The 27697-nt window shown below is 44.5% G+C and overlaps 3 protein-coding genes across 3 annotated transcripts; 1 reads left to right on the top strand and 2 right to left on the bottom strand.

Annotated features, from left to right (window-relative positions):
- The first annotated feature begins 2223 nt into the window (after positions 1–2223).
- fhl2a (four and a half LIM domains 2a) lies at positions 2224–8379 on the top strand. Its single transcript, XM_080497661.1, has 6 exons — positions 2224–2373; positions 5211–5383; positions 5472–5646; positions 6856–7025; positions 7144–7330; positions 7415–8379. Exons 2-6 carry the CDS (start codon positions 5228–5230, stop codon positions 7564–7566), a joined length of 840 nt encoding a protein of 279 aa, XP_080353787.1. The 5' UTR covers positions 2224–2373; positions 5211–5227; the 3' UTR covers positions 7567–8379.
- On the bottom strand, positions 8000–12342 carry cUnh2orf49 (chromosome Un C2orf49 homolog). Its single transcript, XM_080497663.1, has 4 exons — positions 12210–12342; positions 11890–12032; positions 10753–11005; positions 8000–10419 (listed from the first exon to the last, which is right to left on the bottom strand). The coding sequence occupies exons 1-4, from the start codon at positions 12324–12326 to the stop codon at positions 10363–10365; spliced, it is 570 nt and encodes a 189-aa protein (XP_080353789.1). The 5' UTR covers positions 12327–12342; the 3' UTR covers positions 8000–10362.
- An 8150-nt stretch (positions 12343–20492) lies between these two features.
- gpr45 (G protein-coupled receptor 45) lies at positions 20493–21653 on the bottom strand (the record flags this gene model as incomplete). The annotated part of the gene is made up of 1 exon (XM_080497700.1): positions 20493–21653. The coding sequence occupies one exon, from the start codon at positions 21651–21653 to the stop codon at positions 20493–20495; it is 1161 nt and encodes a 386-aa protein (XP_080353826.1).
- Between the last annotated feature and the right edge of the window lie 6044 nt (positions 21654–27697).

Below are 27697 nucleotides of genomic sequence, written 5' to 3'. Positions count from 1 at the left end.
ATTTCACTGACATAACGAGGAATTAGTTGCCACTTCCTTTTTCAAAAATGTTTGGCATTCAATAAAAAACCCTGCAAGACTCTCAAACAGAAAGTAAAACATTTGGTTTTGTGCACAAAGAAAACAATGAAAAGCTTTAAATTTTGATTGAAAAAACAACTACTGTATATGTCATGTCACAACTGTTCATTTACAGCAACGCTACCATCATGGGAGTTGACATAGTGATGTTTTCAGGCAGTCAATCCCAAACTAGGTCCTGGGACTGGCTTGGGTCAGTGCCAGAGATTACAGAAGGGGCTTTGTCTGCTCTGAGGGGTCATGATCAGATCCACACGTGTCAAAAACAATAAAACCAGCAACATAACACAGCTGCCAGAAACACTGTTCGGGAGCCACTGCTGGAAGGGACATATTGATGTAAACACACAGAACCTCCTCTCACAGACTTTGTGCCAATCAGCAATGGACATGAATAACTCTACCTTCTGCCGACTTCCTGTCCTGAACAGGCCCGCTCAGTTACAGTAATGGGGGTTTTCTTTGTGGGACTGAAGCAGTTGAAAATAACTGATTGTAATAATGACTGAATAACAGACAGACCCAAATAACATGCACGTCTCCAGCTTGCAGCTTCGTCCCACAGCTGGGACTTCAGCTCAACTTAATGAGAGAATCTGTCACTATACCACTGCTTTTCAAAGTGTGTGTGTGTGTGTGTGTGTGTGTGTGTGTGTGTGTGGGGGGGGGGGGGGGGGGGGGGGGGGGGGGTCTTTTCTCAGCAATAAAAATCAAATAAAAAAAGCACATTGAATTTGTTGAAGATATGATAGAAACAATGAAGTTGTTATAAATGTATCTTCACTGCAGTCATATAAACTCCTGCCGTCTCTTCAGTCATTTCTATGTTGATCTCAGTTGTGAGCATTTCAGTCGAGTGGCAAGGTGGATCATGGGGTTACTAGTTACTGTAATCAAGTACTAGCCCCCTTCACGGCCCACCTGAAATACTCACAATAATAACCGACAGCTAATAACTGTTAGTTGTTCATGGAAAGGTCATCCAGGTTGCACAAGTTCAGTTGTACACTAAAGCCATCTGAAATAATGTTTTCCTACGAGAACTGCTCATTTGGATTCCGTTGCGCTTTCATGCTACAATGACAATCAAATTAATTCTGATTCTGATTCTGAATTAAAAACGGATGTTTATGTCAACAGAAATGAGGAGTCAGAACATCAGAGCTCATTCTCATAAAGATCACTGGAACAGCTGTCGACACATCTGCCAACACCAAACATCACGGAGGCGACAGATTGTTGGTTCTCCGCTCAAAGTGATGCTGGTGGGTGGCCTGACTTTAAATGTCTCTTTTTATGTTGAAACCAATACAAACATAAATACACGTGTAGCCATAGAAACGGCACACACTCAATCTATATTTTGTGAAGCTCTTTAGCTGAACCACAAATAGAGCACTTAAATCTTAGTGGAGCTCTGCTGACGTATTTTCTCACTGGAGAGAGTCCAGGGACCACTCAGCCAGGAAAACCTGAGAGAGGGAGAGAGAGAGAGAGTCGGGGAGAACACAGGGGGTGATAGAGGGAGCTGCAGTGTGAACAGGAGAGTGTCGGGGTGCAGAAAATAGTGCTAAAGTCTCCTGAGAGACGAAGTGGGCGTCTGTCATTAGCGACCCAGGACTCGGCTCCGGGTGGAGAGTGTGGGTCCCCAGTGAGGAGAAATATGGGGAGGCAAGGACAGATGAGACTTTTGACCTGCAGGAAATCTCACAGGGCAACAATCTCTGACATTTGACCCTTTTCCATCTTTTCCATTGCATCAAAAACGGCCAAAACAATATTGTGTGTGTTTGTAGCATGCCCGTGCATGTTTGTGTTTTGATGACGGATATTTCTGATGCAAAGACAACAAAGTGAAGGAGGAGGATGACTACTCCCCCAGAAGCTGGACAGAGAGGAGGGATGTGTTAAAAGAAGAAAGCAAAATAGTGGAGAGATTGTTTTGGGGGGAAGTGGGTGTGTGAACAAGTGAATCGTATGGTGAGGATGTGAGCGAGTGAAACAACAACTGAATGACCTTAAAAGGCCACATGGTCGTGCTGGTGACTAAATGAGCAAGTGAAAGGGGCCTCGGGGTTATCTCCATGAAGCCCTGCTGTATTTATAGATCATCTCAAAAAAGAATCCCAGCCCCCTCGGTGCCCCCACCCCCTCTGTCCAACCCCCCTCCCCCGTTTTCAATTAGCCCCCGATGGGTGGAGTAAAGCAATCAGGAGTAAGTAGCGCTCACCCGCAGCCTCCTCCCTCAGTCTGCCCCAGACTCCGCACAGGCACTCGTCCTCAGACAGGAAGGTAAGACCCAGCTCTGTTCAGCTGCTCCACTATCCATCCATTCACCCATTCATCCTCTTCACTGGTCTTCATTCGCCATGTCTCCCATTCTGCACAGCTCTCCCCCGACCTGCCTCCATCCACCCCACCTGAGTCCTCGCTCTTTAACTCCCTCATCTCACTTCCTTTCACGTCCTCAAAGACAACCTGATTTCCTCCTTCCTTCTTCTTCACAAAACCTCTGCACATCTGTCAACCTTTGTCAGAAATCTTCAACCCCCCCTTAATTTCCATCCTCCTCATAAACCCCCTGTTTCCTTTGAATAAAACTACTTCTGATTGAAAAGTAGTCAGCTCTCCTCCTCCTCCTAAAGAAGACTGCAGTGTGCGTTACAGCTTTATTGTTGGTGGTTTGTTCTTGCAGATTTTCATCCAGTTTCAAATTCTCCAGAAAAGACAAGGCAAATATTTTTAGTAAAAACAAAGTTCCTGTGACAATTTTTAGACTTCTGCATGAAAAATGTTGTTTGTAGTTTTATAGCGAGAACCGCTTTGAACTTCTTTTTTTTAAAACTTCATTTTCTTAAATAGTGAACTGCAATTCACAATCCAATAAGATCATTTTTCAATTAGAGCATAATTTGATTGAACATTTTATTCACTTATCCACTCACTAAATTATTGATTGTGTTCCATTTGACTGAAAAGTGAATTGAATTACTTTAGAAAAACAAAGAATCACTTCAGAAGAGCTCTTTGGTCGTCTGGTTGGAAGAAAAAGTAGTGAGCCATGGTTCCATTGCATGTTTAGGCATTTTCTGAAATAACAATTAGCAAGCATGAATAGAAAGACGAGGAAATATCTGTGCAAGTTTATAAAATATAGTTTTCTCCTGAATTTGCACCAGTCGACACAACTTCTTTTTTCCTCCCGTGGGTCGACATCAAACTATATTAGAAAAGTCAAAAGTGTAGCACCTTTTTTAGTGCAACACCTGCACAGATCCTCATTTGCTCTTATGAAACCATTATTTTGCAAGCAGGCGTCTGTGGTTAGGGTTAGGTTAGGGTTAGGTTAGGGTTGGGGTTAGGTTAGGGTTAGGTTAGGGTTAGTAGGTTTAGGTTAGGGTTAGGGTTAGTAGGGTTAGGTTAGGGTTAGGGTTAGTGTCTGTGGCGTCTGGCGAGAGAGACAGGGTTAGGGTTAGGGTTTGTGTCTGTGGCGTCTGCAAGAGAGACAGACAGCGTCTTGGTGGGTTAGGGTTAGGGTTAGGGTTAGGTTAGGTTAGGGTTAGTGTCTGTGGCGTCTGGCGAGAGAGACAGACAGCGTCTTGGTGCACAGCAGCTTTCTGACGGGCCGTTTGCTGTTTGACTGGCTGCAGCTCAGATTGAGTCCCAGATGAGTCCCAACAAAGAAGCTGGGAAACAGCTGCACGGCGTGTCCGGAGAGCTCCAGGTTTTATTTGTGGAGGTTCAGATTATCCTCCTTTTATTTTTAGGGTTCAGATAAATCCTTACATAAGCTAGGTGAGTCATGGTGGAGCAATAGACAATGAGGGGATGTGGTGGGGAATGCTCCGAGCCGGAGGGACGGTGAGATTTAATGTCTCAGATTCAGCCAGATCAAAGAGCCCAACATTGTGAATGTCAAGCGCATCACAGATCACTCTCTGATCTCATTTTGGGTCTTTAAGGTGGGGATCACAAATAGATCAAGAAAGTCGACAGAGCAGAGAGCGTGAAGGAGTCACGTCTATGAAGGCTGGTTGCAATAAAAATAGTGGAGAACAGAATTTAGTAACCTAAAAGAATGAAGCAGTTGTTGTTTTCTGATCTCCTCACACAGAGCAGGTTTTACTACACAATCACATTAGGCTTAATCTAACTCAGGAACCTGTCGTAATGAACAATGGTACTCTGTCTCCTTGTTTTTGCCATACTGCACTCTTTATTCCTCCCGAGGAGACACTCAAATAGATAGCTGATGGTCTCCTTGGCCAGAGAAGAGGAAGAGTGAATGAGAACATGTGGGACAACAAAGGGCTGAACTGAAGGGCTGCAAGCAGCTGCAGATTGTGGAGTAGAAGTTACTGTAGAGCCATTTAAACCCAGTCACACACACACACACACACACACACACACACACACTTACACACACACACACACACAAACACACACACACACTCACACACACACACACACACACACACACACACACACACACACACACACACACACACACACACACACACACACACACACACACACACACACACACACACACACACACACACTCACACACACTCACACACACACACACACACACACACACACACTCACACACTCACACACACACACACACACACACACACACACACACACACTCACACACACACACACACACACACACACACACACACACACACACACACACACACACACACACACACACACACACACACACACAGCAACGGTTGCGGGCCAGTGTAATCCAGCGCTGACAGCTGGAGGTGAGGCGCTGGACGGGTCCCTGCAGTGGGGGAGTACGAGCTGGTATGCAGGGGGCAAAAGTTGACTGTCTCTAAGCAGGACTGATAGGAGTTATTTATATCTTCATCATCTGTCACCTTCTGCTCTGGCACACAGAACAACATGAAGGACGATGAGAGAGAGAGATGAAAGGAGAAAATACAATATGAGGAGAGCATGTTCTGTAAAGGGTCTCAATGAGATCAGATTATTCAGTGGAAATTGGAATCCCGAAGACGCTTCTATGAATCTTCGGGATATTAATTTGAAAAACAATTTAAACAGGATAGAATGAATCATCATATATCATAAAGCATCTGTATCTCTCTCAGGTGACTCCTGGCTCAAAATGACGGAGCGCTATGACTGCCACTACTGCAAGGAGTCCCTGTTTGGGAAGAAGTATGTGCTGCGAGAGGACAATCCCTACTGTGTGAAATGCTATGAAAGCCTGTACTCCAACACCTGCGAGGAGTGCAAGAAGCCCATTGGCTGCAACACCAGGGTAGGAGACGAGCGCCATTACAAACCTGCACGCTTCTGTTTGATGAACAGCTTGGCCTCACCGTCGCTGTTCACTGCTGTTCCTGCAGGATCTCTCCTACAAGGACCGCCACTGGCATGAGGACTGCTTCAAGTGCTTCCAGTGCAAGCGCTCCCTGGTGGACAAGCCCTTCTCCACCAAGGATGAGCAGCTGCTCTGCACCGAGTGCTACTCCAACGAGTATTCCTCCAAGTGCCACGAGTGCAAGAAAACCATCATGCCAGGTAGAGACCACACAACGAGCCTCTCAGTTCCACGACAGACTAAGGAGATGAACAAACAAATAAATAGTCTTGGTTTCATTCAGCTCAAGATTAGACAAGCAAATACATCCACTTCAACTTACTTTAGTATTATCACGTTTATTCATTTGCTCCAAATTGAGCAAAAACAAGTGAATATGAAAAACCTACACAAAGTCCCCAGTGAAAAAGATTTCACTTTATTCACCCCATATGGGAGATATCAGTAAATCATGATTAGATTAGCTGTGACAACTTTAGTTTGTAAGTTTAGGAGCAAGAATCCCTCTGAGTTTCCGTAGTTAAAGGAAGTTATGTGTATTCATTTGGTATTTCCAACTGATAAACGTTTCAAATGTGCTCATAATGACCACCTGGTAACTAAACTGATTTCATCTCTGGATTTAGATGTCAAACTTGATGTTCAAATGGAATTTTAGACATGTTTATTGTTTCAGTGCAATTTAGATGTACAGAAACTATGAAATCATATAAAACTAGTAGTAATTGAAGTTTATGATGAAATATCAGTTAAAGGTATAGTAGAGGATTTTCTTCTTCCGGGTGGATCATCAAAATAACTGGTCCTCCCAATTGTCAATCATTCTGGTGATATATGACGTAAGCCCGTCGTACGTGCTCGTCCCTGCGTGCAGCTCACTCCACACGGTCCTCATCAAGCCGCTGGCCGACCCGACGCATTATTCTCGGACATTTTTACACAGTTTCACCCCCTCTGGTGCAAATCTTCTTGTAAAGTGAGCTTATGTGAGCGATGCCGACTTGTGACTTGTAAACAGAGCGTGCACGAGGAGAACTGGGCTCGTGCATGTCTCTCGCACGCGTTCTAGTAGGCGTTCCGTCTCGGGAGCAGGTACAGCGTTGCGCATGCGCATTTTTTTCAAACGGTGGAGAGGGCGGTTCTTTCCTAAAATTCCTGAAAATCCTCCTGTACACCTTTAATCTCTACGTGATTTTAAAAATGACGTGACTGAACAGATGCTATGAATCTTGAACACAGCAAGAAGTATCATCATAGATTATTTAAGAGCAATTACTTCACAAACTCAACTGATTTTTCTAAACACACACAATGCAACTGAATGTATTGACTGTTCGTGCTTTTTGCTTTTTCCTCTGAATCTCGTCGTTCCTCTTTGCACCACTTTGATTCCTCCGTTCCTCCGCCAGGCTCCAGGAAGATGGAGCACAAGGGGAACAGCTGGCATGAGACCTGCTTCACCTGCCAGAGGTGCCAGCAGCCTATTGGCACCAAGAGCTTCATCCCCAAGGACAACCATAACTTCTGTGTGCCCTGCTATGAGAAGCAGTTTGCCATGCAGTGCATTCACTGCAAGAAGGTAGGACTGATTTCAACGTACCCTGCACTTACTTGTCTGCCGTGAGCTTGTTCGATTCGTGGGACAACTGATATAAAGTCTGTGTGCAGCTAAACTCTGGCGTTCTCCCTCGGACTAGCCCATCACCACCGGCGGGGTGACCTACCGCGAGCAGCCCTGGCACAAGGACTGCTTCCTGTGCACCAGCTGCAAGCAGCAGCTGTCTGGCCAGAGGTTCACCTCCCGAGACGACTTCGCCTACTGTCTCAACTGCTTCTGCAACCTGTATGCTAAGAAGTGTGCCTCCTGCACCACCCCGATCAGCGGTAATCGATGATCACTCATCTCCAAATGGTTGTTTCACAGTTTTCTCAGTGGTTTTGATTTGAGGAATTGATTTCCGCTCTCAGGCCTTGGAGGCAGCAAGTACATTTCCTTCGAGGAGCGCCAGTGGCACAACGACTGCTTCAACTGCAAGAAGTGCTCCGTGTCCCTGGTCGGCCGCGGCTTCCTCACCGAGCGCGACGACATCCTGTGCCCAGAGTGCGGCAAGGACATCTAAATGGCATGGATTGGACTGGACGACCGCGTTACGATCAACAAAAGGCAAAGATACAAGGGCTGAGATGACAGCAGAGCTTAGCCTCCATAGCATCTTTATTTCCTCGCATTTCCATAAAATGTACATTGTTTTATGCTACAAACACCAAACTACTAACAACAGTGCTTTTTGAATCTTTAAAAAAACGTTTATTCAGATTTATTGGTCACTCATTACAAAGAATTAAGTACTAATCAGTAACCATTGGCATGAATGTAAAGACTTTTGTTTGGCAGTGTGTTTGCAGACAGATCCTGTATGACATGTTGTGAAATAAACCAACAGTTTTAAAGCACACAATCTTGTTTTGAAGTGTGATAGTAACTGCTGCTGTGTGCATGGACTACTTTTAATGACATATTAGCACATTTACAGTTAGAGCGATTGTGAATGAGTTGCATTATAACCACTAAAACTGCATCATTACTACATGGTCGTTTTAACTGTGCATGATACATTTATAACATAGAATAAGAGAAAAAAAAAGGCTTCGGTCAAAATGGTTCCAATACGTTTTGTGAGGAAAAAGCAACAACTCCACAGATGTTTCGAGGTGGCATGAGGAGAAGTTTTGTGCTACTATACCAGCATATCAAACAGTGGTCACAGAGCTGCTGACTTCCACTGTGATTACTAACAAACCAACCATTAATAATGTCATTGAGAACAGGAAATCGAAATACTTGTTCCTGCATGTTTTAATGGACTCTACCTGATGGAAGACTTTAATATGAAGGTCGGTTCATCCAGAGCAATAAATACACTTCAAAGAGACTGAATTCATCTTTTATTCTGTACACGGTTTGTTTGACATGTTAAAATATGACGGTTGAAGCATGTGGTCAATTCTGCCCTTTTGATTTAACAAGAAAACCAAGTCATATTTAGTCTCAGGGTTAGTGAACCTACGAATCATCCATCTTGTACACCACTTTCTCCAGTTAGGGTCACGAGAGCTGATCGGATAAGGACAGGTCAAACACATACATTTCATCTCGGAGCAATTTAGAGTCACACAACAGCCTCTAAATGCAGGTTTTTATACTGTGGGTTAGGAAACAAAGGAAAACAGAGAAAACCCCTGCAGGAGAACATGAACCAAGCTTGGACTCAAACCAGGAACTTTCTCACTGTGAGACAGGAGAGCAAACCACTGCACCACCTGAACGTCCAGCCTTATAAATAATGAAAACAAGAAGGCCGTTGCTGGGCTAATCCCCCGCCGGAGGGCTTTATATTTTCTCACAAAGCCAGCTCTAAGGCAGCACACTTGGTACACTAGAGGGTGTTCCATGGGTCCTAGTAGATAATTATGTAGAATCTGAAAGGTCTTCTTCATAAGCTATGTCAAAATACGTCTCCAGAGCCCAAAAGGTGTTTTTATGCACTTAGTGACCCTGTGACCTGATATGCAAATGAGGTCATGGTCACCATGGTGCCCCTTCTCTCCAGGTGGAGTGTCCATGTGTGAAGTTTGGTGACTGTGGGCCCAGGAACTGCTGAGAAATGAGGAGAAATGTTTCTATGAAAATACATGTATTGTGCAACCATGACGAGCAAACTTCAGACCCTACCAATCTTCAAGGTCAAGGTCAGGTCACTTGGTGTACTGGAGGTTATCCCTGGAGTGTGTATCATGTGTGTATAACATTTCAGAGCCCTAGCTCAAAAACCTAGGCCTCCAGAGCCTAAAATGTGTTTTTAAGCACTTCGTGACCCTGTGACCTACTTAATATGCAAATTAGGTCAAGGTCACCATAGTATCCCTTCCCCCTCTGAGATGTATCCACATGTGAAGTTTGGTCACTGTGGGCCCAGGGGTTGCCGAGATATAGGTAGGAACGGACGTACGGAGACTGTTTCAAGATCCCCCTTCGGGGCCTATCAGCCACGGCGGGGGATAATAAATATGACAACATTGCAGGGGCTGGGCGAGCGATGACAAGTCGGTCAAATAGACTTCTGTTCAGAGTTTTCCCAGAAGAAAAAGGATTTGATGAGACACCAAACACAAAGAGCATGTAAAATATTTATCGCTGCCATTTGGACAAAGTTAAAACTTAAGCTTGATTGGACCTCTGGTTTGTTGGATCTCAAAGTGATATTTCATTTCACAAAGAGCCTCTGACTGCACAAATTATGATGAGGATAAGAAAAGTGGTTCTCCGTCTTTGTAGTGAGAATAACATTATAGATATTTAAAAAAAATTCAAACTCACACCTTCATGGACAAACACTATTCTACTATTAAAATATTAACATTTCATTTGAATTGATAAAAAAAATAAATCACAAATTACGTAAATCCCATCTATTGCTGTTCAATGTTTGGTGTGGACACGACTTCTAAGATCCTCCGGAGAAGGTTGTCTTGGGTGTCCATCACAGAATAAAACTTCTGTTACAAAAACACCAAGCCGAGCCGTCAAGTACATCCTTTTATCCAAACGGACTCCATGGAACGGAAGTGAAAACAAAACTAAATCACAGAAAACCAAAGTGGAGGAGGTTTATTCCTCTTGCAGGTCTGCTGATGTTTCAGACGAAGGACACTTGAGGCTGTGGAGCGAGGAGGAACTGCTGACTCAGGAGCAGGACGACCTCCCGACTGCTCCTCCGTCATGTGAAACACAAAGAGGCCTCCGCTCGCTTTGACTGGGTCTGTTGGAGAGGAATTGGTCATGGGCAGCTCCACCCGAGCTGGAGTCTTCTCTCCATATGACCTCCACTCAGACATACATGACCTGGGGTCAAAGGTCAGGGCCACGTCACATGCTGGATCTTTTTCTTTACGTCTGGAGATTTCAGCTCATCCTGAAACCCAAGAGGGGTCAAATGTCAGCGGTTATAATGAGGAGCGACTGCAGTGTGTTTTAGGCCACATCTGTAAAAGGATTTATTCTAAACATTTAGGGAATTTTAGCATTTCTGACACCACTTCAGCTGTTTCTTACTAAACTCAAAAGATTCCACTCCTTCCTCAGTGATTTTCTCCTTGATGGATATACATTAAAGTTTTACATATAGCTAAATGCCCACATATAATTAAAAATGTCACATGTAGATAAAATCTTAATGAAATTGACAACAAAAGGCAGCTTTCCGTCCAAAAACCCCCCAAAAGGGATGAAAATAAAAGGTTGGTACCGAAGCGTGGGCTTCACGTTTGAGGACTGTGGTGTCTTTGCAGTGATGAAGGGCCGAGGATGACGAGGACGTGCTGCCCGCCAGCTTACGGACGGGGTTGGACTGATTTGCAGCCGGAGGAGGTTTTAACCTGTCGCTGACTCCCAGTGAAGTGGTGGAGCCTTCTGGTTTCTTCACCTTCAGTGGGCCGCAATGAGAGGAACTCCCATCATAGACAATCAGAGGTCTTTTCCTGTTCTGATCCACACTGGAACTGAAAATAACAACAGGAACATTTTTGACATTTTCCCCCATTTCAACAAATTAAATTGATGCATCTATACTTGTTGATGACGTGTGTCAATTAGCATGATTTATCTGAAGACAACATGCTACTTCTTATATTTTTCTCCAAGAACACAACACTACTAAGATGCTTCAAGAAATCAGTGCCGGTGAACGCTGGTCGAAGTGCAATCCACTAATGCAAGTTAAAGTTGTATCCATCTTAAAAAAAACAAGCCACATTCAAACACAATCCATTAATGAATGAATCGCTTTCTCTTGAGTAAAGCTCATTTAATATGGACTGAAGGTAAATGGAAAACTGTTTGGTGCTCAGACGTCGTCCTGTCCTGGAACTTGGCCCCGATGGCATCACTGCACAGCAGAAGCTTCTGTGATGGTGGGGGGGCTGCTTCAGGATATAGTGTGGAAGTTTCTAAACTCATCTAGAAAGGCTCCAACAATTCTTAACAGCGTTGAACTCGCTGTGCACCTGCTGTTCATTTCTCCATCGGTCTGGAGGCCACCAGTCTTTCTGAACGTGCTCCCGGCTTACATTCACTAGTTCTGCCCTCATGTCTGATCAGACCTCAGGAATATCTTGGATTATGCTTTCTGGACTTTCTTTAAATCTTTGTTTCAAGAAAGATAGGTGAAGAAGACAGAAGATGTAGTGCACCCCTTTGTCTTTGAATCACAGCTGATGTGGTCACCTGTTTTCATTGTTTTTTTCATTCTTGCACTCCGACATTGATCTTCAGTATTCAGGACTGTGTGGATGTGCATGTCTTGTCAGGTCGCTCCTGAAAATCCGAGAGTGATGTCCTGGTTGAAGAAAGGCAGGCTAGATAAAGAGCCCCGGCGGACAGGTACCTGTCTGACTGTCCTCCTCGGCTCTTCATCCTCTTCCCCCAGCGGCTGTCGGGTAAAGTCCTCTGCGGCAGCGGCATCACGTGTCGGACGTACAGCTCCACCAGCCGCTCTCTACTCTCACTGCCTCTGGTGCTGACGTTTCTCTGAGGCACGTTAAAATAATCACTCAGCAAACACTGACATGACAAATCTTACAACAGGCCATCATCATCATCATCATCACCATCACGCCTTTAGCTTGCATGCTAGCTATGTTTTCCCCCCAGACTTGGTGAACATTAAATCACACTCGCCACATTCCTCGTCCTACGCGAACTCACCTCACTTAAAATGAGCCGCATGAAATCCTGAGACAGCAGCTCAGGATGCAGTAAAAGATCAGCGTTTGAAGAAGAGACAGACGTTCCGTTCTGCTCCGCCGACGCCGACGCCGCCATGTTTACAGCGGACTCTTCTTCGTGGGAAAAATTAACGGCAGCTTCGTCCTCACGTCGCCCCTACTGCCCCCTGCTGGACACACCGTTCACCCACAGACCCCTGCTTTTGAAGCCACGTCATCACAAATACTGGACACGTTTGTTTCCCAGCTAAATTTACATTAAACACAAGCTGGAGAGAAAGACAAGTTCCATGGGAGGTGTAGTGATGCAAACATTGGAGCAGGGGACCAAAATAACTAAACTAAACTAAACTAAATTACACTAAACTAAACCAAACTAAACTAAACTAAACTAAACTTAACTAAACTAAACTAAACTAAACTAAACTAAACATCAGGCAGTTTTTACTAAATGTAGCTTCGAACAAAATATTACCTTGCTTTTTCATTTTGTTCTAATTTTATAGGATAATCTTTCCGAATGGAATTAAAATTAAGCTTAAAAATAACAATAAAAAATCCAACAGAAATTATATGTAAAACTAGAAAGTCAAACATAAGTTAAACGCTTTTTAAAGAGAGACTTCATCATGTGAATAACATTTCTGATGAGGTCATAATGTTATGAGCACAAACCTTTGGTAAAGAGAAGTTTGGACCTTGCCTGATCGAGGGACCAATAATCACATGATCCAACAGTTAGAACTCAAGATATCTTTTTGATCTCAACAATGAATTTGCTGCAGTGACTTTATGCATCATGGATGCTTTCTCTCCAAACTTGGGTGTTATCGAACCTTTATCTTCTTCATTGGTGGGAACGTGATGTCAAAGTTCACAATTCAAATGATGGATTATCTACTGAATATCCACGGCTCCTGTTCACACTGCTTCAGCCTGATATGAGCCGCCAGACAAGAACAATTCTCAATTCCTCACATTTGTATGAAGTACGGGATCTACTTCAGCTCAAAGTTATATCATTAGGTTAGGAACAAAATGTGGTGCAGAAACACACAGTCAATAAAGAAACTTAAACTTTAAACATTAACTCAGTCGTCACATGTCGTCTCATTAATGAACATGATGAGGGTTTGTCTGAAAAGTCCTTCCTAACTCCTTATTTGTCCACTTTCCCTTCACCCACAAGGCTTTTATGTAGCAGCCATGATAACGACTGTCTGAGTTCTCAAGAAGCAAAGGAAAGGAGGCTCCATGCTTCCTTTAGAGCCTCCTTTAGGAAACACTGATGCTTCCTTTAGAGCCTCCTTTAGCCTAGGAAACACTGATGCTTCCTTTAGAGCCTCCTTTAGCCTAGGAAACACTGATGCTTCTTTTAGAACCTCCTTTAGCCTAGGAAACACTGATGCTTCCTTTAGAGCCTCCTTTAGGAAACACTGATGCTTCCTTTAGAGCCTCCTTTAGCCTAGGAAACACTGATGCTTCCTTTAGAGCCTCCTTTAGCCAGAAAACACTGAGGCTTCCTTTAGAGCCTCCTTTAGCCTAGGAAACACTGATGCTTCCTTTAGAGCCTCCTTTAGCCTAGGAAACACTGATGCTTCCTTTAGAGCCTCCTTTAGCCTAGGAAACACTGATGCTTCCTTTAGAGCCTCCTTTAGCCTAGGAAACACTGATGCTTCCTTTAGCCTAGGAAACACTGATGCTTCCTTTAGAGCCTCCTTTAGCCTAGGAAACACTGATGCTTCCTTTAGAGCCTCCTTTAGCCTAGGAAACAGTGATGCTTCCTTTAGAACATCCTTTAGCCTAGGAAACACTGATGCTTCCTTTAGCCTCGGAAACACTGATGCTTCCTTTAGCCTAGGAAACATTGACGCTTCCTTTAGAACCTCCTTTAGCCTAGGAAACACTGATGCTTCCTTTAGAGCCTCCTTTAGGAAACACTGATGCTTCCTTTAGAGCCTCCTTTACCCTAGGAAACACTGATGCTTCCTTTAGCCTAGGAAACACTGATGCTTCCTTTAGAACCTCCTTTAGCCTAGGAAACACTGATGCTTCCTTTAGCCTAGGAAACACTGATGCTTCCTTTACCAAAGGAGACCAGCTCCTGCTGCCCCACAATTCCTTGCAGTGCCAACATTTAAAGGGACCTGCTCATCAGAGCGTTCAGAGAAACTCACAATGTTGGAAAAAGGAGCAGATGATGTAAGTTAGCTAAGAATAATCTATATTGACAACTTCTAAATCCCAAATGAGCTTTTTATCCTTCATTTTCACAAACTTGTATTTCTTTCCTCACCACAGCAGACGTCACTAACTCACTGCCGTGGCTTTATTATGACGTCACTAACTCACTGCAGTGGCTTTATTATGACGTCACTAACTCACTGCCGTCGCTTTATTATGACGTCACTAACTCACTGCAGTGGCTTTATTATGACGTCACTAACTCACTGCCGTCGCTTTATGATGACGTCACTAACTCACTGCCGTCGCTTTATTATGACGTCACTATCTCACTGCCGTCGCTTTACTATGATGTCACTAACTCACTGCCGTGGCTTTATTATGACGTCACAAACTCACTGCCGTGGCTTTATTATGACGTCACTAACTCACTGCCGTGGCTTTATTTTGACGTCACTAACTCACTGCAGTGGCTTTATTATGACGTCACTAACTCACTGCCGTCGCTTTATTATGACGTCACTAACTCACTGCCGTCGCTTTATTATGACGTCACTAACTCCCTGCCGTGGCTTTATTATGACGTCACTAACTCCCTGCCGTGGCTTTATTATGACGTCACTAACTCCCTGCCGTGGCTTTATTATGACGTCACTAACTCACTGCCGTGGCTTTATTATGACGTCACTAACTCACTGCCGTGGCTTTATTATGACGTCACTAACTCACTGCCGTGGCTTTATTATGACGTCACTAACTCACTGCCGTGGTTTTATTATGACGTCACTAACTCACTGCCGTGGCTTTATTATGACGTCACTAACTCACTGCCGTGGCTTTATTATGACGTCACTAACTCACTGCCGTCGCTTTATGATGACGTCACTAACTCACTGCCGTCGCTTTATTATGACGTCACTATCTCACTGCTGTCGCTTTATTATGACGTCACTAACTCACTGCCGTGGCTTTATTATGACGTCACTAACTCCCTGCCGTGGCTTTATTATGACGTCACTAACTCACTGCCGTGGCTTTATTATGACGTCACTAACTCACTGCCGTGGCTTTATTATGACGTCACTAACTCACTGCCGTGGTTTTATTATGACGTCACTAACTCACTGCCGTGGCTTTATTATGACGTCACTAACTCACTGCCGTCGCTTTATGATGACGTCACTAACTCCCTGCCGTGGCTTTATTATGACGTCACTAACTGACTGCCGTCGCTTTATTATGACGTCACTAACTCCCTGCCGTGGCTTTATTATGACGTCACTAACTCACTGCCGTGGCTTTATTATGACGTCACTAACTCACTGCCGTGGCTTTATTATGACGTCACTAACTCACTGCCGTGGCTTTATTATGACGTCACTAACTCCCTGCCGTGGCTTTATTATGACGTCACTAACTCCCTGCCGTCCCTTTACTATGACGTCACTAACTCACTGCCGTCGCTTTATTATGACGTCACTAACTCACTGCCGTCCCTTTATTATGACATCACTAACTCACTGCCGTGGCTTTATTGTGACGTCACTAACTCACTGCCGTCGCTTTATTATGACGTCACTAACTCACTGCCGTGGCTTTATTGTGACGTCACTAACTCACTGCCCTCGCTTTATTATGACGTCACTAACTCACTGCCGTGGCTTTATTATGACGTCACTAACTCACTGCCGTGGCTTTATTATGACGTCACTAACTCACTGCCGTGGCTTTATTATGACGTCACTAACTCACTGCCGTGGCTTTATTATGACGTCACTAACTCCCTGCCGTGGCTTTATTATGACGTCACTAACTCCCTGCCGTGGCTTTATTATGACGTCACTAACTCACTGCCGTCGCTTTATTATGACGTCACTAACTCCCTGCCGTGGCTTTATTATGACGTCACTAACTCCCTGCCGTGGCTTTATTATGACGTCACTAACTCCCTGCCGTCCCTTTATTATGACGTCACTAACTCACTGCCGTCGCTTTATTATGACGTCACTAACTCACTGCCGTCCCTTTATTATGACGTCACTAACTCACTGCCGTGGCTTTATTGTGACGTCACTAACTCACTGCCGTCGCTTTATTATGACGTCACTAACTCACTGCCGTGGCTTTATTGTGACGTCACTAACTCACTGCCCTCGCTTTATTATGACGTCACTAACTCACTGCCGTGGCTTTATTATGACGTCACTAACTCACTGCCGTCGCTTTATTATGACGTCACTAACTCACTGCCGTCGCTTTATTATGACGTCACTAACTCACTGCCGTCGCTTTATTATGACGTCACTAACTCCCTGCCGTGGCTTTATTATGACGTCACTAACTCACTGCAGTGGCTTTATTATGACGTCACTAACTCCCTGCCGCGGCTTTATTATGACGTCACTAACTCACTGCCGTGGCTTTATTATGACGTCACTAACTCACTGCCGTGGCTTTGTTATGACGTCACTAACTCCCTGCCGTGGCTTTATTATGACGTCACTAACTCACTGCAGTGGCTTTATTATGACGTCACTAACTCACTGCCGTCGCTTTATTATGACGTCACTAACTCCCTGCAGTGGCTTTATTATGACGTCACTAACTCCCTGCCGTGGCTTTATTATGACGTCACTAACTCCCTGCAGTGGCTTTATTATGACGTCACTAACTCACTGCCGTCGCTTTATTATGACGTCACTATCTCACTGCCGTCGCTTTATTATGACGTCACTCAGTGAAAGTGTCCTTAGCTCCTTTAGGAAGCCTCCTGACACCTTTCCTTAACTCCTTTTGTCCTAACACCTTTCCTTAACTCCTTTAGGAAGCCTCCTAAAACCTCTCCTTAACTTCTTTAGGAAGCCTCGTAACACCTTTCCTTAACTCCTTTAGTCCTAACACCTTTCCTTAACTCCTTTAGGAAGCCTCCTTACACCTTTCCTTAACTCCTTTAGTCCTAACACCTTTTCTTAACTCCTTTAGGAAGCCTCTAACACCTTTCCTTAACTCCTTTAGGAAGCCTCCTAACACCTTTCCTTAACTCCTTTAGTCCTAACACTTTTCCTTAACTCCTTTAGGAAGCCTCCTAAAACCTTTCCTTAACTTCTTTAGGAAGCCTCGTAACACCTTTCCTTAACTCCTTTAGTCCTAACACCTTTCCTTAACTCCTTTAGGAAGCCTCTAACACCTTTCCTTAGCTCCTTTAGGAAGCCTCCTAAAACCTCTCCTTAACTTCTTTAGGAAGCCTCGTAACACCTTTCCTTAACTCCTTTAGTCCTAACACCTTTCCTTAACTCCTTTAGGAAGCCTCCTTACACCTTTCCTTAACTCCTTTAGTCCTAACACCTTTTCTTAACTCCTTTAGGAAGCCTCTAACACCTTTCCTTAACTCCTTTAGGAAGCCTCCTAACACCTTTCCTTAACTCCTTTAGTCCTAACACTTTTCCTTAACTCCTTTAGGAAACCTCTAACAGCTTTCCTTAACTCCTTTAGGAAGCCTCCTGGCACCTTTCCTAAACTCCTTTAGGAAGCCTCCTAACACCTTTCCTGAACTCCTTTAGGAAACCTCTAACACCTTTCCTTAACTCCTTTAGTCCTAACACCTTTCCTTAACTCCTTTAGGAAGCCTCCTAACAGCTTTCATTTTCATGGATGGGTGGACGGGTGGATGGATGGACAGATGGATGGATGAATGGATGGCTGGATGGATAGAGGGATGGACAGATGCATGAATGCATGGCTGGATGCATGGATGGACGGACAGATGGATGACCGGATGGATGAAGAGGTGGATAGATACAGAGATGGATGGGTGGATGGATTGATGGATGGAAGGACAGATGGATGGATGCATGAATAGATGCATGGATGGACGGGCGGACAGATGGATGAACGGATGGATGGACAGGTGGATGCACAGATGGATGGATGGATAGATGGATGGACGGATGGATGGATTGAGAGGTGGATAGAGGGATGGATGGGTGGATGGATGGACAGATGGATGGATGCATGGATGGACGGGCGGACGGACGGATGGATGGACGGACAGATGGATGTACAGACGGATGGATGGGTGGACAAATAGATGGATGGGTGGATGGATGGACAGATGGATGGATGAACGGATGAATGGATGGATGGGTGGATGGATGAACAGATGGGTGGATGGACAGATGGATGGATGAACGGATGAATGGATGGATGGGTGGATGGATGAACGGATGGGTGGATGGACAGATGGATGGATGGGTGGATGGATGAACAGATGGATGGATGGGTGGATGGATGGATGGGTGGATGGATGGATGGATGGATGAACAGATGGACGGATGGATGGATGGATGGGTGTACAGATGGATGGATGGATGAACGGATGGATGGGTGGATGGATGGGTGTACAGATGGATGGATGGATGGATGGATGAACGGATGGATGGATGGATGGATAGATGGATGGATGAACGGATGGGTGTACAGACAGTAAAAAAGAGGATTGAGGAACGATCAAACGACTGAATGGAAGCCAAGTGAAATAGGATTTACTCTTCATCACAAGGCAGAAGATTCACAGAGAAAAGGAGCTATCTTAATTTGAAAAGACATATGAGGCTTCCTGTTCTTCCAGCAGCCAAACTGAAGTTAACCGAGGCATGGCGATGAATAACGAACGAATCCTTTAGCGATCAAATGAAATCCACAGATAAAAGCAACAATCTCCTCACAGGGCCAAAATGCTACGTTCATACAAAAGGCTAAATATCGCAGATTATTTCACTTGTTCATTCACCTCAATAGTTTCTTACAGAAAATAAGAAGCTCAGTGATGCAGGTATCTTTTTCAGCTAATGTCCATAATCAATATCTCTGCATCCTTTACAAGACACCACATTTTCACCCAAACATTCCAAGGTAACATTATTTCAAAACTATATTTATTTTCCTGGGTTCACATTTTGTGACATAATGCATTTAAGTAAACATTCATGTCAACATTTGACACATTTCTTCATCGAGACACTCATGGACCAAAATAATATAATATAATAAGTCATAATTGACAAAACCTTTGTCTTTTTACACAACTGTCATTGAATGTGGTCATTAAAAAAAAAAAAAGCTGTCAGAACGTGACCGAACATTAATACTGCACACTTTTTATTTTCCTCCTTAAAGGACCCATATTCTACTAAATGGACTTTTCTGTACTTTAAACATGATAAAAGTTCTATTTGGGGTTCATATAATCCCCAAAGGGTTTTTTCATTGATTCCCTCCAGCTTGAGTTCACAGTGATCTTTCTGTTCTACCTGGTGGGGGAGCTCAACACCTTGATTCTATTTGATGACGTCACAGAGCTGGAGAAGCCCCGCCTCCAGGAAGATTGACATGAGGAGAAACCAAAACAAGACACGCCCACAAACGTGTCTACGGTCACTTCACATTGAACTGCTGTTTTTGTTGTTCCACATCTGTTTTCACCTTCATGGCGCTGAGATGTGTCAGTACATTACTACAACTACCAGCTGAGCTGCTGGCTACGTCACCCAGGGGGTGGAGGAGGCGGCTGTGGGCTGGGCTGCAGTCTCCGTGAGGGTGGAGGAGGTGGAGGAGCTGAGAACCACCATCATGAGAGGTGACGTCAGCTCAATACAAGAAATACTAGAATTTCACAAGGTTTGAGTGTTTATACTGGATCAGCCAGATTGTTATCCACATGAGCAGAGGAGGGACTGGAACATGAAATATAGACAATATGGATCCTTTAAACTCGTCACGTCACTAAAACCCACCAATCCAACACTGAATTTACAGTCTGAAACAACACAGAAGTAAACGAAAGAAAGCAAAAGAGTCTGATTGACAGTGAGAAGTTTTCTGGAGAGATCTGAGTCCAGTCAGTGTTTGAGTTGAACCGGTTGTGTTCAATATGACTCCAGCTGCAGAGGCCAGAACGACACGAAATACACATGGAGGAAATTGTACAAAACAATATCATTTCATAGTTTCACTGCGCAACATGTGATTGTTTCTATGGAGGACAATTAGCAGTTCAAACCGAGGACAACATGGTCAGGAGTCACACAGCCGACTGGGTCTCACTGCACACGTAGATGTTGCTGGGCCTCACTCTCCGGTGGCTGCGGCCCGGCACCCGGGGACACAGCCGGCAGCTTTTGGGAATGAACTCCTGGCAGGCCTCCCTGAACTTGCGGATCCTCCAGCAGTAGATGACGGGGTTGAAGACGGTCTTCAGGTAGCTGAGCCACAGCGCTCCGATGCTGATGGGGTAGAAGGCCGAGCTGTAGTAGAACTGCCGGCTGAACACGGCCAGCAGGCTGACCACCGTGTGCGGCAACCAGCACACCGAGAAGCCCACGAAGAGGATGAGGATGGTGGTGAAGGCTCTGGTCTTGAAGCTCATGTCCACCTTGATCTGCGGCGGCCGCTGCAGGCCGGTCAGTCTCATTTTGCTGACCTGGTTGAGGGCCGGCAGGCAGGAGTGCTCGCTGGTGTGGTTGTGGATGCGCAGGGTGTTGCGGCGCACCGTGTTGAGGATGCACACGTAGGAGTAGAGCATGACGGTGAAGGGCACAAAGAAAACGGCGACAGCCAGCAGCACCGTGTACCCACGGTCTGCCAGAGACTCGCTGTATCCCAACACACACTGCGGCGCCCAGGTACCCCCGATGCCCGCCGCCCCCGTCCTCCACCCGACCACAGAGGGCAGCGACACGCACAGGCTCAACAGCCACGACCCCACGATCAGCACCTTCGCTCTGTGTGGGGTCAGCTTGTCCTGCCGCTGCACGATGATGAGGAAGCGGTCCACGCTGATGATGAGGAGGATGGACACGCCCTCCAGGACGAAGAGCCAATACAGCATGATGGAGGCTCGGCAGAACCCGCTCCCGAAGCTCCAGTCGGCCGTGGCCACGGTGACGGCAGTGAACGGCATGCAGAGCAGCGACAGCATAATGTCGGAGAAGGCCAGCGTGGCCAGGAGGAGATTGATGGCCGAGCGCATGGCGGGCTTCTGGTAAACAATCAGACACACGATGGCGTTGCCAAGGAAGCCAATCGTAATCATAAAGATCATTATGGCTGCCAGAGTCACACGCAGAGTGACCGATATGAGAGGAGCCTCGGCTTCAGGTGAGAGGCTTCCTGCTGCTGCTTCTCCTTCGTGAGGCTGCATGAAGCTGCACTCCTCCAACAGGCTCTCGTTACAATACGCCATGCCTGCGTTTACCAAACCATCTGAAAGGAGGTGAACAGGTTCCACTATCGCACTGGTGTAGAGGTGGAGCTGTCCTCCAGCTGTCGCTGCTTCATGGCAATACCTGAAACAAGAGGACAAATCTTCAATAGGGGCTTTATAAAGGAGAATAACCCTTAATGGAGCTGCTGCTCGACAAATGTACCTGCCACACTCTAACAATGAGCTGCCTGTCTTTGGTGGACACTCAGTAGTCACTTTGTGTAAATGCCCCACATTTAGCCTTGGGCTACTTTCCATCCGTCGTCCTCGTACATTTAAGACAACCATTATAGAGAAACCAACAAACATGGACATAGGGTATATACATTATATCCACTCTAAACAAATTCCCCAGTCTAAAACATTGAATCAGGTCTTATAGGTGATCACTAGATTGACGAGCCTTTAACCAGAGTTTGAGCTCTTTTTTAAACACTGTAAAAGTGGTAATAGTAAGAACTATTCCAGCTTGTTAACCCTTTCACTGAAATGGTGGTTTTTCCAGTGGTGGTTCGTCTGGATGGAAGCTCACAGTCTCTTCTGGTGGCTCATCTCCTTCTAACATTACTGTCTTTTCATCTAATCAATTCCTCCAAAGGGGGCGGGGCCAAACTACGGAGGGATTTGTAGATGAGACAAGCAGGTTTAAAAATGACATTTCTCTAAAATTGTACAGTGGTGAGAGGAGTAGGGTTTCTACAGCTGCTCTACGGGCTTTAGTGCAGTGATGCCAGCAAAGGACCAGACAGTAAAATAAAACTCTATGTGAGAGAAGGTCATACAATGAAGAGAAGATTTGTTTAAAGGCTTGGAGGTTGAATTGTAGTGTTGACAATCTTTTACATGTAACGTTTGAGTCCAGTATGACTCCAAGGTACTTCGACTGAGAGACCCGTTCAAGTCCCTCTCCATCTATAGACACTGAAAGGTTGTTCTGCTTTGTTGGTCTCTTGGTCAATGTCACACACATTGTTTTTTACTACTGAGAACTCGACAGTGATCTTTGATCCAGAGCTGGACTTTTGTTAAAGCATTTGTAAGCCGGGATGAAATATTGTCAGTTGTTGAACCATGAGTAAAACTGATGGTGTCATCTGCATACAATGAACATTAAGGTCGGGTCATATGTCTGGGCCGTTATTTATCTGATGTCAAAATAATAAGGGTCCAAGGACTGGTCCCTGGGGGACATCTACAGGACAGCTGAGGTAAGGCGACTTCACACCATCAGCTACTGCACATTGTGTTCTGTGTGATAGATATGATTTTCTAACCCTAAGAAAATATTAGTCTCTTTAAAATCTGAGAAAAACATGCCGTCGACGCGATGAGGAAAATGCAGATTGGTTCATCAGCTTGTTGGGAGAGTTCAGCTGCTCGCTGATCTATTAGTCAGTGATAATTGTAAATATGAAACAGCGGCATCATGATTGACGTCTGGATGATGCTGAAGGAGTTACGTAAGCCACGCAACAACGCCGAGACACATCACACCGAGCACCACGGCCGCCCAAGGACAGGAACGTGTTGCTCACTGGGCTCAGCGAGGTCGATGATTAACAGAGAAGCTGTAATGTTTCATACATGAATAGAAACACACACATTTACACTACGACCAGGGTGCAGTCCGATGTGCTTTGCTTCCCCGACGTGGTGCAAACTCAATTGCAGGTCCTACACACAGTGTGGGAACTGTTCCTATGCTGCTCCTCTGCTCCTGACAATGTGAGGGTTGGTGTGCTCAGCTGGTGAAAACGTGACGGCAGTCGCTGTGGCGCTCAGGTCGCAGGCACAACCAAGTGACAGTGCAGCAGCTGAGGGACGAACTCTGGTCAAAGGAAGCCGTGAATAGACACTTTCATCACAACAGTCCAAAGTTGTGCTTTACATAAACATCCATCAGACTTGGCAAGTAACTGTAATTATGTTCTGCTACTTTACTGAAGTCGACTCTGCAGGTATCTGTACTTTACGTGAGTATTTCTATTTCTATGCCATACATTTAAATGCAAATTCCCTCTGCTGACATTTTGAAACTTGTTCATAACTTGTTTAAACCCTTTAGGAACAATTCAGAGTGATGGGGAAACATCCCACCAGCCGATAGTAATGGTGACTCGTACTTTAAATGGAATTTACAGTATTTTATGTAGAGGCTAACCATCTGTTGAGAAAATGATTTGTTTCTCAAAACTATGAATTCTGAATCATGATCTACATCAGGGGTGTCAAACTGATTTCAGTCGAGGGGCCACATCCAACCTGATCTGACCTCTGGAGGCCAAACAAGTCAAACATCACATGTTAAACTGCAGATATGGACAAATGTCAAAGTCTTTCCTTCTTTTGATCCTTTTGTAACTGCAAGAATTTGCCAGTCTATTCTGAAATTTACATATTAAAGTTAATGAGATATTATTATATTTGCAAAAAAAAAAAAAAAAACCCTCAGTCACCTTATCTGGTATCGTATTTTTATTCAGGATTAAAACAATTTGTCATCATCTGGAAATTGTTTTTGAGTTATGTGTCTAAAGTATCACTTTACATAAATTGGACACCTTTATTGTGAAAGGTGTTGCGTCATGTGACCTCCACAGATGCATTCATTAATTCTGACCAAGGGCGGTTTTGAATGTCATTTTTGCCGATCTAGTGTTTTTAGATCAGACTCTGTCAGTTTTCATTTTTATACTTAAAAAATAAAAATCACATGGCGGCCGGATTAGACCCTCTGGCGGGACGCTTCTGGCCCCCGGGCCTCATGTTTGACACGCCTGATCTGCATCATCACTACTGGTGTGTCAAAGCTCTCAAACATGGTGATAATATGATATGATTTGTGTTCACCAGCAATATCAGCAAACAAATGATTACGTTTGTTCTTGAGTACCGTTCAGAACTCGTGCTTTGTGACTAAAGCAAACACACTGAGTGCTTCGTCAACAGCGAGGCGACTGAACATGTTGACAGAGAGAGGTACTAAAACATTAAGGTTTACAATTTATGAACAATTACAAAATTAACAAGGTTAAACTCAGTAATAATCCGCAAAAGAAAAATACGATTTAATCATATTCAACACGAAATAAAAAGATTGTAGGTGCTTTTGTATTGTGAGAGCATCTGAGAGCTGCTGCAAAGGCAAACTTACAATTTTAACAAAGACAAAAATAAATCAGACACTGTCTCCTATTTCATAATTGTCTCCTCTTTTAATCATTGTGTAACCTCACAGGCAGTGTCTACTTTACCAACATGATGACACCATTCCCATATAATTCAGAAATTAAACACGGTAAGGTTTGACAACGATCTCCTAATGTGGGAGCTGACATGATGAACCTCCAACTGAGTAATTATTTTCACCATTTTAACCTGAGACTGAAACACTTTATGAAAATGACCTCTTGTGAGCAATCATGAAAAACTTGACGATGCTACTTGATGGCGACAATCACGTAATGCTCGCACTGGTTTCACACACTGTTGCACATTACCTGAGGTTATGAATGCAACAGTGTGTGGCATTGATTCATGATACAGTCAAACATGTCTTGTTAATCCTCTCAAAACTCAAATGTGTTGTAAATATAGTGAGGGTGGGCTCCGGTCACCGTGGGTCATTTTCTTCACCAAGCTGCTGTAGGTTGAGATTGACTGATGAATTCATCAATGCACAGTGCTTCTCCCTCCTCTTACCTCTCCATACAGTCACATATCACAATCACATGCCATTAACTGTGTGTCTCTCTCTCTCTCCCTCTCTCGCTCCCTCTCTCTCTCTCTCCCTCTCCCTCTCTCTCTCCCTCTCTCTCTCTCCTGCTCCCATCAGTGTGAAACATGTTGACTTTTCTCTCTCCTGTTCTTTTCTCTCAGCGACATACATTAATACCAATTCTGGCTCAAGTGCAACTCAAGGTTCTTTCCAGTTAAATGAACAGGTTTTGTTTCACTCTCCACTGTTATCAGTGTTTACTCATACATTTCCTGTTCACAGTGACACATTTGCAATCTATATGAAACAGAACAGAAAATAAATAAACAGTGATGGTCTTTTGTGTCTGATGCCATGATGTGTCACTGCTTCCACCAGAACTTTGGCTTGTCATGATAGTAGAAATCCTCTCTTTCAGTGTCGGCTGTTGTTGGCTCCACCCTACTCTACAACAATCCTGGGAGAAAGATTGATGGATATCTAATGCTGAAGACTCTGTTCTGATCAAGAGAGTCTGTATTTCATGCACCCTGAATCTGTTTTGACTTACTGATGCACTTGTCCTGTCAAAAAATGATTTATGGTTATAGTGACTGTATCCAGTCTTCCTCTTTGAGGTTAAACACAAACCGAAAAGTCAATAACACTGCAGGTTTATATCAGACGTTTTATGTTTAAATTAAACTGAAGGGATTTATTTCACTGAACCTGCATGCTAATGTATGTATCCAGGTGAAAAGGGGACAATCCCTTCAATGACGGTTTCTACAATCGGGCACAAAACCCCTTGAAAGAGGCTGCATAGTGTAGCTGCTTGTTGCCATAGCAACAAGGTCACATCATCTATGGCTACAAGCAGCCCAGAGTCTCTTCTTTGCACAAGCCACCATGACAATAGCACCATACGTCTATATCACAGGGATCATCAATATAGAGGTCACACTCAGACTTCCACCGAAAATACACATTGTACTCGGATGGTATGGTAATCAGTTGGACATTTCAGACCTCATCCTCCCAATTTAATCGCTCTGGAGTAGATTGTGATGGTTTGCATGTGGTTCCACACAATAATCTTACATCAAATGCTGATTGTATTGATTTTTCTTCATATGAGCCTGAACAGTGCTCCTTCATCACCAATGAAGAGGATTTCTGTCCATCCTCTGATGGCCTGTCAATCAAACCCTGCCCGCTGCTCCTGCAGCACGAGAGGAGTCACAACATGTCAAACACATCAAACCATATCCATCATTTTTTTTTTCACCCACCCCTTTTTTCTCCTTCTCCTTTCTGAGGATCGATTGGAGCCATGCACCAAGAAATCTTTCAAATAACCAGGATTACCTTCAGCAGGCTGTGCGCTCGTCTCTCGTCGAGTCGGAGTGTCTCCCAGCCCGAGCAGCTGAGGCTCTCCCTAAATATCCCACTTTGAACATCTCGCAGCCGGATCGATCGCCATCGCGCCGCCTGCTGATGAAGCTGACGCCACAGAAGCAGGTGGTCTGCGGCTTAAAGCTGCAGCGCCGAGAAAAACACGGAGGTGATGCGACGTTCTGCGCACATTGTTTATCAGTAGAAATGTTCGTAAAATAATTACTTTTCTGCTCGTCTTTGCCGTGTTATTTGACGATTAATCAAGAGTGTGATGCAAGGCCTTAGCTGGGATTTTTTGGAGGGGGGGGGGGGGGGGCAGTGTGGTGTGCGCATTTTACGCGCGGTACGCGTAAAATGCGCACACTTGAGGCTGGCCATAGACTTGAGGCGATTCCAGAACAACTCATCCAGAGGTGAGATTTCAGAATTTTTGGGAGAAAATTAATCCTGTACAATGTACTTTTACATATGATTTCTAATTGATGTTTTATATATGTTTCATATATCTAGTATACTGTATGTCCATATATATATATTTAGTACGGTATCATGTGGCTTTTTACTCTCGCAAAGAATCGTCTTCTTTGCTCGCAATATATGGATCTATCTTGTGTTTTTGTGTCAAATACACTTGATGATCCTTCCAAGTGTGTCAAATACACTTTGAAATCCAATCCTTCAAATCAATAATGCTGAAAATGATTGTAGTGGACGAGTTGTCCAGGTTTGCAGTTTTGTGGACCAGTTGTCCGTGGACGAGGGTCCGAGCACCCTTGAGGCTGGGCACCACCTCACATCTAGAGCTTCGACATTTTCACAGTGTGGATGGTAGACTATGGCCCCATTTACACACAATGAAACGGAGTGTAACGACAATACTTTCTTCACATTTGGGGGGTTCGTGCTGTTGCATGTTATTGTAATGAAA

Source organism: Blennius ocellaris, assembly GCF_963422515.1.
Source record: "Blennius ocellaris genome assembly, chromosome: 6".
Classification (NCBI taxonomy): domain Eukaryota; kingdom Metazoa; phylum Chordata; class Actinopteri; order Blenniiformes; family Blenniidae; genus Blennius; species Blennius ocellaris.
The sequence above is the reverse complement of the archived record's forward strand: the minus strand, read 5'-3'. Positions and strand labels throughout refer to the sequence as shown.